This window comes from Rhincodon typus, chromosome 8 (genome assembly GCF_021869965.1).
Source record: "Rhincodon typus isolate 14 chromosome 8, sRhiTyp1.1, whole genome shotgun sequence".
Classification (NCBI taxonomy): domain Eukaryota; kingdom Metazoa; phylum Chordata; class Chondrichthyes; order Orectolobiformes; family Rhincodontidae; genus Rhincodon; species Rhincodon typus.
Genome location: NC_063339.1, coordinates 80,334,796 through 80,352,137, shown reverse-complemented (window position 1 = coordinate 80,352,137; position 17,342 = coordinate 80,334,796). Strand labels below are relative to the sequence as shown.

The 17,342-nt window shown below is 41.5% G+C and overlaps 1 protein-coding gene across 1 annotated transcript in view; it reads right to left on the bottom strand.

The window, feature by feature from the left end:
- The window catches only part of LOC109917135 (tau-tubulin kinase 2), a 162,650-nt gene that overhangs the window by 96,233 nt on the left and 49,075 nt on the right, over nucleotides 1-17,342 (bottom strand). Inside the window, exon 6 of the mRNA XM_048600486.1 lies at nucleotides 10,447-10,512. Coding sequence (XP_048456443.1) covers nucleotides 10,447-10,512 — 66 coding nt within the window. The remainder of the gene's footprint in view (nucleotides 1-10,446; nucleotides 10,513-17,342) is intronic.

Below are 17,342 nucleotides of genomic sequence, written 5' to 3'. Positions count from 1 at the left end.
CCACTACAGCAAAGTCAAAACAGAATAAAAGCAAGACAAGACTGAGAAACCTGAATGACAAGGGCACACCCTACCCAGTCAACCTTACAAAATCCTCTTCACTAACATCTGGAGACTGAAGTCAAAATTGGAAGACTTGTCTCATACGTTGATTAAGCAACAGCCAGACAGAGTCATATTCAGAGATAGTAGGAACTGCAGATGCTGGAGAATCTCAGATAACAAGGTATAAAGTCATATTCAGTACATGTTACCTTACAGCAATGTCTCCTTTATCAGCATCGCTTGATGAGCCCTGTCCAACCACCAGAACAGACCTGGACAGTGGTGTACAGTCACGAGGCTTTGCCCTGAGAATTCTCAGCCTCCCGACCCCATGAAATCTCACGGCATCAAGTCAAACCAGGAAAAGGAAATCTCTCACTGTGAACAACCTACTGCCCTGCCAACTTCAATTGAGAAATCAGTACTTCTCTATGTTCAACATCATTGGAAGAAGGACTGAATGGACCCTGAGATGGTTGAGGTCTGTAGGGCATATCTGCCAGACTGGACCTGCAACAAGTGATGAGGGGACCAACAAGGAGGAAACACCTACATTGTCTGATGTTGGTAGGAATGGAGGGATTGAGTTATAAAGGACAGGCTGGATAGGCTGGGACTTCTTTCCTAACCCTAACCAAACGTAGACATAACACTGGTAGGATTGCCTTTCAAACAGTCCTTGTGGGGTTGAAGTGTCACCTTCACACTGAGGGCAACCTCTACTGTGTTAAATAGGATAGACTGAGATCAGATTCAACAGCTCAGAGATGGACATGTGAGCGATCAGCAACAATAGAACTATGTTCCACCACAATCTGTAATCTCATGGTGTGATACTCACTTAAGCATTATCATCAAGACACGAGATCAAAGAATATGAAAGAGAGCAGCACAGGAACACGCTCTTCGGCCCACCATGTGTGCACTGACCATGATGCCACTCTAAACCAAAACCATCTGCCTGTTCACATCTGTCTAAATGCCTCTCAAACTTTGCTATCACATCTGCTTCTACCACCTTCCCTGGCAGCAGATTTCAGCCACTACTACCTTCTATGTTTAAAAAGAAACTTCCCTCGCGCATAGAATCATAGAATCCCTACAGTGTGGAAGCAGGCCATTTGGCCCGTTGAGTCCACACCGACGCTCTGAAGACCATCCCACCCATACCAACACCCCTACCCAATTCCTGTAACAAAGAACAAAGAACAAAGAAAATTACAGCACAGGAACAGGCCCTTCAGCCCTCCAAGCCTGCACCGATCCAGATCCTCTATCTAAACCTGTCGCCTATTTTCCAAGGATGTGTATCCCTCTGCTCCCTGCCCATTCATGTATCTGTCTAGATACATCTTAAATGACGCTATCGTGCCCGCCTCTACCACCTCCTCTGACAACGCGTTCCAGGCACCCACCACCCTCTGCGTAAAGAACTTTCCACGCACACCTCCCTTAAACTTTTCCTCTCTCACCTTGAAATCGTGACCCCTAGTAATTGAGTCCCCCACTCTGGGAAAAAGCTTCTTGCTATCCACCCTGTCTATACCTCTCATGATTTTGTAGACCTCAATCAGGTCCCCCCTCAACCTCCGTCCTTCTAATGTAAATAATCCTAATCTACTCAACCTCTCTTCATAGCTAGCACCCTCCATACCAGGCAACATCCTGGTGAACCTCCTCTGCACCCTCTCCAAAGCATCCACATCCTTTTGGTAATGTGGCGACCAAAACCGTATGCAGTATTCCAAATGTGGTCGAACCAAAGTCTTATACAACTGTAACATGACCTGCCAACTCTTGTACTCAATACCCCGTCCGATGAATGGAAGCATGCCGTATGCCTTCTTGACCACTATCGACCTGCATTGCCACCTTCAGGGTACAATGGACCTGAACACCCAGATCTCTCTGTGCATCAATTTTCCCCAGGGATTTTCCATTTACCGTGCAGTTCGCTCTTGAATTGGATCTTCCAAAATGCATCACCTCGCATTTGCCTGGATTGAACTCCACCTGCCATTTCTCCGCCCAACTCTCCAATCTATCTATATTCTGCTGCATTCTCCGACCGTCCCCTTCACTATCTGCTGCTCCACCAATCTTAGTGTCATCTGCAAACTTGTTAATCAGACCATCTATACCTTCCTCCAGATCATTTATGTACATCACAAACAACTGTGGTCCCAACACGGATCCCTGTGGAACACCACTGGTCACAGTTCTCCGTTTTGAGAAACTCTCTTCCACTACAACTCCGTCTCCTGTTGCCCAGCCAGTTCTCTATCCATCTAGCTAGTACACCCTGGACCCCATGCGACTTGTGTTTCCCATGGCCAATCATCCAACCTGCACATCTTTGGACTGCGGGAGGAAACTCACGCAGACACGAGGAAAACGTGCAAACTCCACACAGACAGTCACCCGAGAGTGGAATCGAACCTGGGGTCCTTGGTGTTGTGAGGTGGTAGTGCTAATCACAGAGCCAGCATTCCACCCTAATTTGCAACATCTCCTTTAAACTTTCCCCCTCTCACCTTAAACTTATGTCCTCTAGTATTTGACACTTCCATCCTGGAAAGAGTTCGACTATCCACGCTATCCATGCCTCTCAATTTTATATACTTCTTGCAGGTCGACCCTCAGCCTCTAACTTTCTAGCAAAACAATACAAGTTTGATGAACCTCTTCTTAAAAGTTAACACACTCCAATCCAGGCAATATCCTGGCAAAACTCTCCTGCACCCTCTCCATAGTCTCCACATCCTTCCCAGGGTGCAGTGACCAGAACTGCATACAGTACTCCAAATACGGCCTGACAAAAGTCTTAAACAGCTGCAATATAACTTGGCAAATTTTACACTCAATGCCCTGACCAATGAAAGTATGCCATATGCCTTCATCGCCACCTTATCCATTTCTTGTCACTTTAAGGAAGCTATGGACTTAAACCCCAAGTTTCCTCTGTATATCAATGCTCCTGAGGGCACTTAACTTTACAGTATACTTGCCTCTTGCTTTGACGTACCAAAATGCATCACCTCACACTTGCCCAGATTAAACTCCATCTACCATTTCTTTACCCAACTTTCCAGCTGATCTATATCCTGCTGCATCCTTTGATATCTTTCTTCACTATCCACACCTCCACCAATGTTCATGTCATCTGCAAACTTAATTATATCACAGCCAAATCAACAGGCGTCCCAGCACTCATTCTTGCAGACCACCAGTCAGAAAAACAATGACCGTTAACTACCCTCTGCCTTCTATGGCCAAGCTAATTTTGCACTTAACTTGCCAACTTACCATGGATCCCCATGTGACTTAATCTCCTGGACCAGCCTACCATGAGGGATCTTGTCAAATGCTTTAGTAAAGTTCATGTAGACAACATCCACTGCTTTCCCCTCAATCATCTTCATCCCTTTCTCAAAAAACTTAATCAAAGTTGAGAGACCAGACCTCAAATTCATGCCGACTATCCCTAATGAGTACATTCTTCTCCAAATGCAAGTAAATCCTGTCTCTACAAAACTTCTGCAATAACTTCCTACCACTGATGTAACGTTCAACGGCCTATAATTTCCTAGATTATCCATGTTGCCATTCTTGAACAATGCATCAACATTGGCTATTCTCCAGTCTTCATGGACCTCGCCTGGGGCTAAAGAGGATAAAAATATCTCTGTAAAGGCCCCAGCAATCTCCTCCTTTGCCTCCTTCAGTATCCTGTGATGGATCCCATCAGACCCTGAGGACTTGTTTATCTAAAATGTGTTCTTAAGGCACCCAACAGCTCCTGCTCTTTAATATCGACATGCCTTACTATATCAACAAATTCATCTCTAAACTAATCATCCATGTCTTTCTTCTCGCTGAATACTGATGTGAAGTACTCATTAAAGGACCTCACCCACTTCCTCTGGCTCCACACAAAGTCCTTGGCTTCTGAGTGGACCTACCCTTTCCCTAGTTACCCTCTTGCTCCTAATATACATATAAAATGACTTGGGATTTGTCTTGATCCTGATTCTAGGAGGGGCTACTGGTGCAGTAGCGAAGACACTTAAAAATGAGATGTCATCCTGAAGCTACAACACAGAATACATGCATAGTAAATAGCAGAAGCGGCAGTGATAGACAGATATAAGCCATCGCACAACTAACACAACTAACAAAAGTTCTAGAAACCTGCTACTCCGGCCACAAATGGCAATGGACAATAAAGTAAATAGGAGGAAGGGACGGCTCTACAAACGTCCTTATCAGCAACGAGGGCAGAGGTTTGTGTAGATAACCCGGCTGAGGCATTTGCATCCATGTTTAGCTAGAAGTACCAAAAAGATAATCCAACTCTAGTCCCAAGCATCACAGATGCCAATTTCTGGCCAATTCAGTTCACTCCATATGATATCAGAAAACAGTTGGACATAGCGAAAGTCAAGGAAAAAGATCCGGCAACAACCTACTGTAAAATCCTGTGCACTCAAAACTAACAGCAGTCTTAGCCAGTTCCAGTGAAGCAATAATGCTGGCACACACTCAATGATGAGGGAAGTTTATAGAATACCGAGAGGCCTGGATAGAGTGGATGAGGAGATGATGTTTCCACTAGTAGGAGATGCTAGGACCTGAGGGTACAGCCTCAAAGTGATGGGATGACCCTTTAAGAACTGAGATGAGGAAGAATTTCTTCAGTCAAAGGGTAGTGGAACTCATTGACTTGGCGTCCATTGCCTTCAGTGTATTTAAGACAGATTAATAGGTTCTTGATTAGTAAAGGGATTAAAGATTATAGGAAGAAGGCAGGAGAATGGGGTTAAGAAACATATTAGTCATGACTAATTGACGGAGCAAACCTGATGAGCTGAATGGCTTAATTGTGCTCCCATATCTTATGGTTTTACGGTATTTCCAATTATGTCCTGTGCACAAAAAGCCGGACAATCCAGTTCAGCCAATTACTGCCTCAATCTTCCCTCATCAGAAAAGTAATGGGGTAAAGCACATACTCAGAAATAACCTGTTTATCAATAGTCAGATTGCATTCTGCCAAGACCATGGCTCCAGAACCCAAACATGGGCAGAAGAGTTTAATTTCGGAGGAGAGGTGAAACTGATTGCATTTGACATAGAACATAGAACAGTACAGCACGGTACAGGCCCTTCGGCCCACAATGTTGTGGCGACCTATTATCCTACTAAGATCAAACTGCCCTGCATACCCTACATTTAACTATCCTCCATGTGCCTACCCAACAGTCGCTTAAAAGTCTCTAAAGTATCTGACTCCACTACCACTGCCAGCAGCGGATTCCACACTCTCACCATTCTCTATGTGAAGAACCCACCTCTGACATCTCCCCTATACCTTCCTCCAATCACCTTAAAATTATGCCGCCTCGTAATAGTCATTTCCGCCCTGGGAAAAAGTCTCTGGCTATCTACTCTATCTTTGCCTCTTGTCATCTTATACACCTCTGTATCAAGTCACCTCTCATCCTTCTTCGCTCCAATGAAAAAAAGCCTTGGCTCCCTCAGCCTTTTCTCATTGGACTTGCCCTCTCGTCCAGGCAGCATCCTGGTAAATCTCCTCTGCACCCCCTCTAAAGCTTCCACATCTTTCCTATAATGAGGTGACCAGAACTGAACACAATATTCCAAGTGCGGTCTAACCAGAGTTTTATAGAGCTGTAGCATAACCTCGCGGCTCTTAAACTCAATTTCTCTGCCAAGGAAAGCCAACAACCATACGCCTTCTTTACAACCCTATCAACTTGGGTAGCAACTTTGAGGGATCTATGGACGTGGACCCCTAGATCCCGCTGTTCCTCCACACTGCCGAGAATCCTGCCATTTACCCTGTATTCGGCATTCAAATTCAACCTTCCAAAATGAATCACTTCACACTTTTCTGGGTTCAATTCCACCTGCCACTTCTTTGCCTAGCTCTGCATCCTGTCAATGTCCCGCTGCAACCTACAACAGCCCTCCAACGCTGTCCACAACTCCACCAACCTTCGTGTCATTGACAAATTTACAAACTCACCCTTCCTTTTCCTCATCCAAGTCATTTATAAAGATCACAAAGAGCAGAGGTCCCAGAACAGATCCCTGCAGCACACCACTGGTCACCGAGCTCCAGGCTGAATACTTTCCATCTACTACCACCCTCTGTCTTCTATTGGACAGCCAGTTTTGTATCCAGACAGCCAAATTTCCCTGAATCCCATGCCTCCTTACTTTCTGAATGAGCCTACCATGTGGAACCTTATCAAATGCTTTGCTAAAATCCATATACACTACATCCACTGCTCTGCCTTCAATGTGTTTTGTCACATCCTCAACGAATTCAATAAGGGTTGTGGGGCATGACCTGCCCCCCTCAAAGCCTTGACGACTATTTCTAATCAAACTATGCCTTTCCAAATAATCATAAATACTATCTCTCAGAATCCTCTCTAATAATTTGCCCACCACAGAAGTAAAACTGACCGGTCTGTAATCCCCAGGATTATCTCTATTCCCTTTCTTGAACAAGGGATTGACACTTTCCACCCTCCAATCATCTGGTACTACTCCAGTGGACAGTGAGGACGCAAAGATCATTGCCAAAGGGGCAGCAATCTCTTCCCTCGCTTCCTGTAGAAACCTTGGGTATATCCCATGTGGCCCAGGGGACTTATCTGATGAAGGGTCTAGGCCCGAAACGTCAGCCTTTCTGCTCCTATGATGCTGCTTAGCCTGCTGTGTTCATCCAGCTCTGCACCTTGTTGTCTCGGATTCCCCAGCATCTGCAGTTCCTACTATCTCTGACTTATCTATCCTCATGTTTTTCAAAATTTCTAGCACATCCTCCTTCCTGACATCAAGGCAGCATTTGACAGTGTGGCATATGGAAGTTCTAATACAATTTGAGTAAATGGGAATTGGGGTGAAAAATCTCCACTGGTTTGAGTATTATTTAGAACAATGAAGCTGGTTATGGTCATTGGAGATCAAACAGGTCAGACTCTGGACATCACATGCAGGAATCTTCAAAAGTAATGTCCTAAGCTCAATCAATTTCAGTTGTATCGTCAATGACTATGGTTCCTTTGTTAGGTTTAAAATGGGATGTTCGCTGACAATTACAGTATTCAGTACACTTGTAATTCAGATACTCGAGTGTTTTCTTTTAAAATTCATTCATGGGATGAGGGCATCACTGGTTAGGCCAGCATTTATTGCCTATACCTAACTGCCCAGAGGGCAGTTAAAAGTCAACCACATTGCTGTGGGTCTGCAGTCACATGTAGGCCATGCCAAGTAAGGATGGAAGTTTCCTTCCCTAAAAGGGCATTAGTGAACCAGATGGGTTTTTCTGACAATTGATGATGGAATCATGATCAACATTATAATTCCAGATTTTTTTAAAAATTCAAATCCCACCATGGTAGATGGTGCAATTCAAACCTGGGCCCTTGGGACATTATCTGGGTCTCTGGCTTAACATCCAGCAATGATAATACTAAGCCAACACCTCACCCCCGCATACCTAAATTCAGCAAGGCAACATTCAGGCTTAAAAATTGCATTGAATCATATAGTTCAGAAGAGGGCCTTTGGCCCTTAAACTCTGCACTGCCAAAAATATACCACTACCTACATTAGTCCCACTTTCCTGCACTAGGCCCACAGCCTTGAATATTATTCAACTTCAAGTGCTCATCCAAGTACTCCTTAAAGTTTCTGAGGTTTACTGCCTCAACTGCCTTCCCTGGCTGTGCATTCCAGATTCGCACTAACTTCTAAGTGAAACAGTTTTTCATCACATTTCCTCCAAACCTGCTGTCTTTCACTTTAAATTAATGCCCCTTATTTACTGACCCTTCAATTATGGGTAACAGCTGCTTTCTATTCACCCTATCTACGCCCCTCATAATCTTATAAACTTCTATCAGGGTTCCCCCTCAAATCTTCTTTGTTGCAAAGAAAACAGCCCCTCCCAAGCAACATCTCTTTTGCACTCCCTCCAATGTAATCACATCCTTCCTGTAATGTGGAGGTCAGAACTGCTTCAGTACTCCAGCTATGGCCTAACCAAAGTTCTGTACAGCTTCAAAATACCCCCATGCTCTTGTAATTCTGCAACAACTGATAAAGGCAAGTAACAGTCACAGCACAGTACAGAAGCATCAGGCAATGGCCATCTCCAACAAGAGAAAATCCAACAATTTGCCCAAGATGTTCAAACTATATTATTGATGCAGAATCCCCTAACACCACCCTGTGGGGTGCCACTGACAAGAAACTGAACTGGACTAGCCTTATAAATGTTGCAGCTACTACAGTGGGTCAGAGGCTAAGAATTCTGCAGCAAGTAATTCACTTCCCAATTTCTAAAGTCTGTTCATCAGCTGCAAAGCATAAGTCATAGTTTTGATGAATGAGTGCAGCTCCAACAGCATTCAAGAAGGATATTGACCCAGCAACGGTGAAGGAATAATGAGGAAGGGTCACTGGACCCAAGAAGCTTGACACTATTCACAACAAAATAGTTTACTCGATCAATATTTTATTCATCATCTTGAACCAACCATTTCCTCCACCACTTTTTTTCAATACCTTCAGCATGCATATTCTACAGCAAGTCAATAGCAGTCTTTTGTTAGAACCTTTGAAATCTCCAACTCCTACCAGTTAGCAGGACAAGCTCCACTCCAGTATCTCACCATCCTGACTTGCAGCTACATCATTATTTCTTAATAAAAACCAAAAGAACTGCAGATGCTGTAAATCAGGAACAAAAATAAAGTTGCTGGAAAAACTCAGCTGGTCTGGCAGCATCTGTGAAGGAGAAAACAGTTAACGTTTCGGGCCAGTGACCCTTCCTCATTATTCCTTCACCGTTGCTGGGTCAATATCCTGGAAGTCACTTCCTAACAGCTATCTTGGTTCACTTACACACCAAGTGGACTGTGAAGGTTTTAGGTGGCACACACCGCCTTCTCAAGGGCAATCAGGGATGGGCAATAAATGCTGGTTTTAACAACAATGCTCAAATCTGGTTAACGAATAAAAATACCTAAAACTCTGGTGTAACATAGCTACATTATATATGCTGATGTTAATGGAATTATTTCCATAGCACCTCCTGGCCTAGCAACTCTGTCACCAAGAAAGATAAGATCAGTATCTTGAACACCATCACTTCCATGTCACACACCAACCTGAACAGCCACTGTTTAGTTACATTCCCTACTTAATACAAATGTAGAAGCACCACTGCCAAATGAACTGCAGTGCTAATCCACCTTTTCAGGATATGGAGGGATGATAAATAAACCTGGCCTCGTCAGCATTGGCTATATCCTGAGAACAAATTAAAAGAATTGGTCATTTATCAAATATCCAGTTCCCAATATAAGTGTTGCAGAGACAGAAAATAAAAATCAGTTGAGATGGCGCAACTTTTAAAAATGCAGTCAGCAAACAGACACCAGAATCATTTTCCACATGAACTTCTGCCACACATACATGCATGAAAGTCAAATCTTTGAGATCAATTTTTTTTTTTTTTTTAGGTAAAAAGCAGACTCTTACATGGGTAATTTGACAGTTTGGTAGACATACTTGATTTGAACTGATGTAAAATGCAAGAAAGACTATCACAGGTTAATAAAGTAAAAATCCACACATTTAAAAAGTTCATATTAATTATTCAATGCTTGTTTTTATAATTTTCCAAGCTATATACATTTCATTCATATCAATTATCAAACAAACAGTTATTGATTTTACAACTTTATGAACTGCAGGCATGTACAATGAAACCAAATCATCATTTCCAGGATTACACTTAGGTTCTGAAATGTTTGAGCTTTAATCTCTGCATAAAACAGGGTCAACCTTACATGAGGTGCATTGAAAATCACGTTTTAGACCAAAAACCTTGGAGTTCACTTTTACACACGGCCCTTAAATGAGAATAAATGGAATTTTATGAATGTTGTTCTTGCAGATTAAAATGAATTTCTGGCCATAGTTCTTCCAACCACTGCTGAAAATCGATCTACAGGCAGTAGACAGTGATTTGTTGGCTCATAAAATGGGAAAAGGGCATTCTGCTTCCAGAATGGAACAGGAAATACCTGTATCCAGGGTTTTGGCATTCTACTTGCATTTCCACCAAGTAATAAATGCTACAGTTCATCTGTGTTTTAGGATAGATGAAATCAATGAGCAAGTTGGTACTGATTTTAATAATACCACAATAACGGTGGTGGTGGTGGTGGTGGTGTGGGGTGGGGGGGGAGGTGCGGGAAAGAGGAATTAAAACATAAAACCATCTGTACTTCATTATGTGGTTCAGTTGGTATTCTGCATGCATTAACCTTCCAACAAGACATTTTTACTTACCCGGTTTTTGTGCGCATTGATTGATGCATAACGCACTGTGCCTCTGAACCCTGCTACTACTCGAGGCTGAAAAAAATTAAGAAAAACAGAATAAATGATTTTTAATATTTTTGATGAAATTTACTACGTGACATGATTGAAACAAACGTACATTCATCAAATTCTGAAGCACAGCGAATCCACTAACGCACTATGGCAGTTATCTTGCAACAAGAAGGAAAAACGTCTTTGCAAGTCAATAAATATTGTGTAAGTTAATCTATGTGAATTATGAATTAATGAATTAATCTATACAAATGTAAATTGTTTACTTCCTAGTATGAGTTGTTAAGCAGTAAGCCCAGTTCAATTGCTGCAATTATAGTTTTACAAATCAGGCATGGACAGAAGTCTCTTATGGAATGCTCCAGCACAAGGCAAAGCTTATTTGTCCCACAAATTTCAATCTTTTTTAAATACTTGTTGTGGTTTACTATGGTGAACTACTTGGAATGTCATTAGCCAGCATCCGTTTCAAATTTCTTCAGTAGATAGAAACTGATCTTATTCTTGTAACCCTGGAGACCAAAGCTTGGTCAAAGAAACAGATTTTAAGGAGTTCCTTTGGAGAAAAGAAAGGTAGAATGAGAGTTATACGGATGGAATTTTAGTGTTAAGGGCTTTGGCAACTGAAGGTCCAGCCACAAATGATGGAGCAATTCCAACTGGGGATGCCCAAGATGTCAGAATCAGACCAAGACACATACCTGAGTGGGTTGTAACGTTGGAAAAAATTGCAGCAATGGAGGAGAGCTATTTGAAAACATTGATCAGAATTTGAAAATTAAAACATTGCTTCAGAGAGTCAATGAACGCAGGGATGACAGTTTAACAGGACTTAACTTAGGATACAAGCTGGGAAATAGAAATTCAACTGCATAGTTATTAATTTGGCTAATTCTTCACATGTATTGCTGCAAATAGCCAACATGTCCACCATTCAGCAGGAAAAGTAAATATTTGAACAGCAGGATAGGCAAACACCAATACATTAAATGTGGAATGAGCTGCTATTCCAATGAGCAGCACATTCACAAGTAGTGCAGTAAAAGTAGATCAGAAAAGAGAAAAAAATCAGAATTTAAGTAAGAGTCCGTTACTATTAGAAAGGACCTGATCAGGTAATGCAAAACATACAACAGTGAAAATTTACCACATTTTCAATAATTTTCCACAAAACTAATATTTCTGGCGTGTTCTGGATGATGGATAAGGATACACAAGATAAAAAAAAAGACAGAACTTGAACACTTTGAAAGGTGATTGAGCATTTTTACTGGGGTGAAAAATCTCTTTCACATAATTAATGAAGATGAAACAAAAATGAAATCTGAATAGTTACAAATGACTCCAATCATAATATTTACAGACTCAAGCGCTAGTAAATATGGTCAGTGTAGGAAAATTGTTAAAGAGATTAAGCCTTTTAAATAAATGCATTCAGAATTTACAACAGATGAATGATTTGATAGCACATTAAAAATAAATGATTATAACAGGATAGCTGCTGTAAAGACATATTTGCAAAGTGACCCCTATAGTAGCTGAACATGCAAGGCTTTTAACATTTAGGAAGGATAGGAAATTAAGATGGAGCGGAGCAGCTCATTAATCAAGAGTGAGGTCAGTACAGTCATGAGAAATAATCAACAGAAAGTTCAACATTGATTATCAGTGCAGTGACTGGAACGAAGTTGGCCATGTACTTCATTGAATAGGAGTTCCCCAGTTGGGGCTATTAACTTGGGTCAAGCAGAAAATCCTGGCTGACAAACAAACAGGAGTGTCAGAGTCTCTTCTCATTCTAGGGACTGGCTCTGAGCCAGGCGGTCAGATTCCATGTACTGACCAATTCCATGTACTGTCCATATAAATAAAGGGTGACTTGGTGACTTGATGACAGGATACCGGCCTCCGTGAAGTTATTTCAGTGGAACCAGAGAACAGTACACTCCTGAAGGGAGTTCACTCGCAACAGTTGGCTTCAAGTTGGGTAAGCATTTCTAGCATCATGCCATTATTTGGGAAGCTTGACTCGTTCGATCCTGGGCCCAGTATGTGGGAAGAATGCATTACTTTTTCCCCGGCAAATGACATTGGGGCAGATGAAAAGCAACAAGTAATTCTTCTGACTGCTTGCAGACCCGCAGCATTTTTGGTTATTAGGAGCCTAGCTTTCACCGAGGGTCCAGATACTAAAACCTTTCAAGAATTGATGGATTTAGTTAAGAAATACTACAACTCCAAGCCTCCTCTAATTCTAAGATACTATTGGTTTTACTCGGCAGTTCAAGAACCAGGGGAACCCATGTGGGGATTTTTGACGAGGTTAAGATGGCTAGCAGAGGCACATGATTTTGGGTTAACCTTGAATGAATAACCATGCAAAACGCCTACACAGCTGAACCCCAACTGGACATCAAACAAACACTACAGTTGGCTTTGCCATTAGAAAATGCAGCAAGTGGAGCACGTAAGCTGCAGGGTAACCCGATGATAGTAGATACACTCACCTGTTCAAGAGCTTGGGGAACACCACTTGGAGTGTAGACAAGCAGACAACCTCATGCAAGACATATCCTGTTCAGAAGTCATACACCACCAGATTATAGTCCAACAGGTTTATTTGAAATCACAAGCTTTCAAAGCGCTGCTCCTTCATCAGGTGACTTCAATTAAACCGATGACGTGTGACTTCTGGCCTTGTCCACCCCAGTCCAACACCGGCACCTCTACATCAGGACATATCCTGAGCAGAGGGACCCTCGATCAGCCCACAGCAAAACCCTAAAACAAAGCTAAGCCTTGGCCAACTGGCTGAAATGTTCATCAGGATGTGGGCCAGAAAGCCACTGTAGTGGCTGCCGGTATGGACTCAAGACAGCAAAGGAGTCCTCGGAGGCCTGACTTGAGCAAGGGAACTCAAAGCCTGGAATCCAGGAGTGCACACTGTGGAAAGTCCACCTACATGAGGTTTGGAACACTTAAATTGCTTAGCAACATCCAAATCCGAACCAATCAAAATAAACGTCTGGTTAAATGGTCACCCAGTTCTAATGGAGGTCAATATCAGCACAGCTAATTAATCAGTGATTGCAGAACCAGTCCTTTAACAAGATTTGCTCTGGACTCCAACCCTTAAGTTTGCACAAGACCTCAGCGAGACCAAGAACATATACCAGGGAACCATTACAAATTAAGGCTACAACTACAGTTCCTGTGCGCCATGAGAAGCAGTTGATGCAGTTACCACCAATTGTAGTTAAAGGCTCCGGCCCAAGCTTGATGGAGCAAAATTGGTTGAGAAAGATTCATAAAATAGCTGCCTGCATGAAGTCCTAATTAAATACCTAGAAGCTTTATGGACTATCAAAAGGAACCAAGGCCACCTTGCATGTTGACCAGGAAGCAATTCCGTGATTCTGCGAGGTATGCCCAGTGCTATTTGCCTTGTGTACAAAAGTAGCAGCAGAAATCAGAAGGCTGGAAAGGGAAGGAATCATCAAAACCAGCATAGTTTGCAGAATTGGCAACATGGGTCATATTGACTGCGAAGCCTGATGGCTCGTTCACCTTTGTTAAGGCATTTTAAGCAAATGATAAACTGCTTCTTGCAGCTGGATAAATACCCAATCCCTCACAAAAGTAGCTTATTGTAAAAGTACTACCTTAGAGGGCAAGACTGAGAAATGGATAATGGTAAACAGGGAAATGGCAGAGATTTTGAACAAGTATTTTGTTTTCACAGTAGATGGTACAAAAAGCATCTTAAGAATAGTAGAAAACCAGCATTCAAAACCGAGACAGCAACTTAAAACAATCGCAACAGCTAGGAAAACTAACGAACGATAAGTCTCTCAGATCAAATGTTCCGCTTTTGGAGTCTCAAAGGAAGTGGTTACAGGGATAACTGATCCATTAATTGCAATCTTTAAAAATTTCCTAGATTCTGGAAATGCCCCAGTGGATTGGAAAGCTGCAAACGTAACACTTTTGATCAAATGGAAACGGACAAAAAACAAAGAAAAAAATTCAGTTAAGTCTGACATCTATCATTGGGAAAATGTCAACATCCAGAGGTGGTACCAGAATGTTAACATAATCATAAATCAATCAATAGGGTCAACATGGTTTTGTAAAAGGACCAAGAGTTCTTGTCAAATTTACTAGAGCTCTTTGAGAATGTAACAGGGTGGATAACAGGAAACTAGTAGATGTAGAGTATTTTGCTATCCATAAAGCATCCCAGAAGTTGCCACATAAAGGTTATTGCAAAAGATAAGAGCTGAAACTGTTGGGAGGTGATATAATCAGCAAGGACTGAGGATTAGCCAACTGTATGACAGAATGCCATGGGGGTCAGTGTTAGAATTTCAACTATTTGTGCTCTATATTCATAACATGGATAAAAGGAGAGAAATGCTTACATTGGAAGTAGTCAGAGAAGGCTCACTGGGTTGATTTGGGGTTTGCCCCAAATATTTGAGCAGGACTGCTCAAATTGTTGGGGTTTAATTGGGGTATAATTGTTGGGTTTAGAAGAAAACAAGCTGATCCTATTGAAAAACAGAATTCTGAAATGTTTGACAGTGTAGAGATGGAGAGGATATTTCCTCTCAAGGGAATCTAGAACCAGGGGCACAGAATAAAACATTAAAGATGGAAATGAGGAAGAATTTCTTCTCAGAAGGTTGATACTCTTTGGAATGCTGTTTGTCAAAAAGCAGTGGAGACTTGGTCATTGAATACATATTCAAGGCACAACTGACTGACAAGGATGTCAGTGGTTATGGGGACAGGGAGCAAAGTGGAGTTAAGCACATACCCATATCAGTTGTGATTTATTTTGAATGGCTGAACAAACACAGACTGAATAGCTTAGTCCTGCTTCTATTTCTTACAATCACATTAAGGAGAAACACTCCTCTGCATCTGGCTGTCCTATATCCAACTGCAAATGATAAAAACACTTGCCTACTGATTATGTCTGGTGTTCCACCGTTTGAATAACGGTGCTGAAATAATTTCCTGTAATTTTTCCAGACTGTCTTGCGAGTTGAAATAGCAGGAAAATGCAATTGATGCGATTTTAGATATCGTTGCGGAATTAATTTTATTCGAAATATATGTTGTTGTGAAGTTACCTTTACTCTGTTCCATCAAATTGGGATTAGTTCAGCTTTCAGGTTTCAACTGAAACCCTCTAGATTCCATTAAAAATAGGAAAGATGTTTAAACAATGCGGAGCTGTCAACATTTTAAATTAGAAAAAAGAATTTCCAGAAGTTCAAATGGTTAACCATATATTCAGCAAATAGTCTTGTCAAAGCAGAAGAGTTAAGCCTCACATTGCATTAATTATGAGTACCCATTCTGTTTCCTGCTATCTACACTCAACTGCACAGGATCGTTTTGAAGGCATTTTTGCTTGCTTGCTTAATAAGCATTTTTACGAAGTCACTTGGGATACACATCAGCAGTGACATGAATTTAGAGTTCAATGTTCATTATAAACAGCAGGATAAAAGGGGAGCCTAAATTATAGACACAAAGTTGTACATTGAATTACTCCTAGTCTATAAAATGAAGTACAGCAGAACCTTCAATGAAAGCAACTTACAATGCAGTTGAGGTAAGTTACATTCTGCAAAGTTTTGGCTAATGGTTTGAACAGCCTGAACAACTGGAATACTTCCTCATCATTGCAAAATGAAGATTTCTTGGATCCAAAGAAACATTAGGTAGACTACTGGGAGAGAGCATTCGTGTCAACTAATACCATTGCCACTGCCAGGAGACATCAAAACAACATTACCATAACAAACGAATACTGCAGGGCTCCCTGATTGGAGTACAAAGAGTTAACAACTGCAGCATTTAACGTGGTATCTTTGATTGCTGCATAAAATGCATTACTTTAAAATATTTCCAAGCATCCTTCTAGAACTGTGAAACATTCACTTGAGTGACACATCTACAAATGTGAATGATCGCTACACACACTGCTGCTGGAATAAACAGAAACAGCATAATAGTAAAGTAATTGTAAGAAACAACAGATAACAAACACTCCAAGACTGATAGCTCCTGAAATTGTTTCAGGATAAACAATCTGAAAGTAGATTGATCAATTTCTGCAGAACTTTACTAAATGCAACTATGATGAGCCTTTAGTATAATCAGAGGAGTCCACTTTTCTACTGGTATCATAGAGAAACGCACAGTAAATAAGCACCTGATATTCTAAATTAGGATAAACTTTGAAAGATTCCTTTATGAATAAAAAAAAAGCATATATACATCGAAAAGCTTTTTGCTTTTGCTCACATTAAGGTCACATTCACCCAATTCATCTATAATGATTGAGCACTTTTTCCACCACAGCACTATTTAAAACCACAGGAGACAAACTGAAAGTAATCCAGGGACCAGAAGAGTTCCAGTTGATTAGCTGGCTGCAAGGCTGAAGCAGTAATTAATTTTTAAGGGGTTGATGATTTCGGCAGAATGCCCCACTCCCCAAAGTTGGCTCAAAGATTAACTTATCCATTAGCTAGCACATCACATGTCCCCTCCAAATCAAAAAAAATTGCTTAGTTATGCATTTTTATTGTCAGAGGATAGAATCATTTTATAGTCCTCACATTATAGCTCTGAATGTCAACATGACAAAATCATGAGGGGCATAGATAGGATGAATGCATATAGTCTTTTTTCTCAGGTATGGGGAACTGAAAACTAGAGGGCGTAGGTTTATGAGGAGAGGGGAAAGTTTAAGAAGAACCTGAGGGGCAACTTATTCACAGACAATGGTGTGTTTATGGAATGGGCTGCCAGAGAAAGTGGTTGAGGCAGAT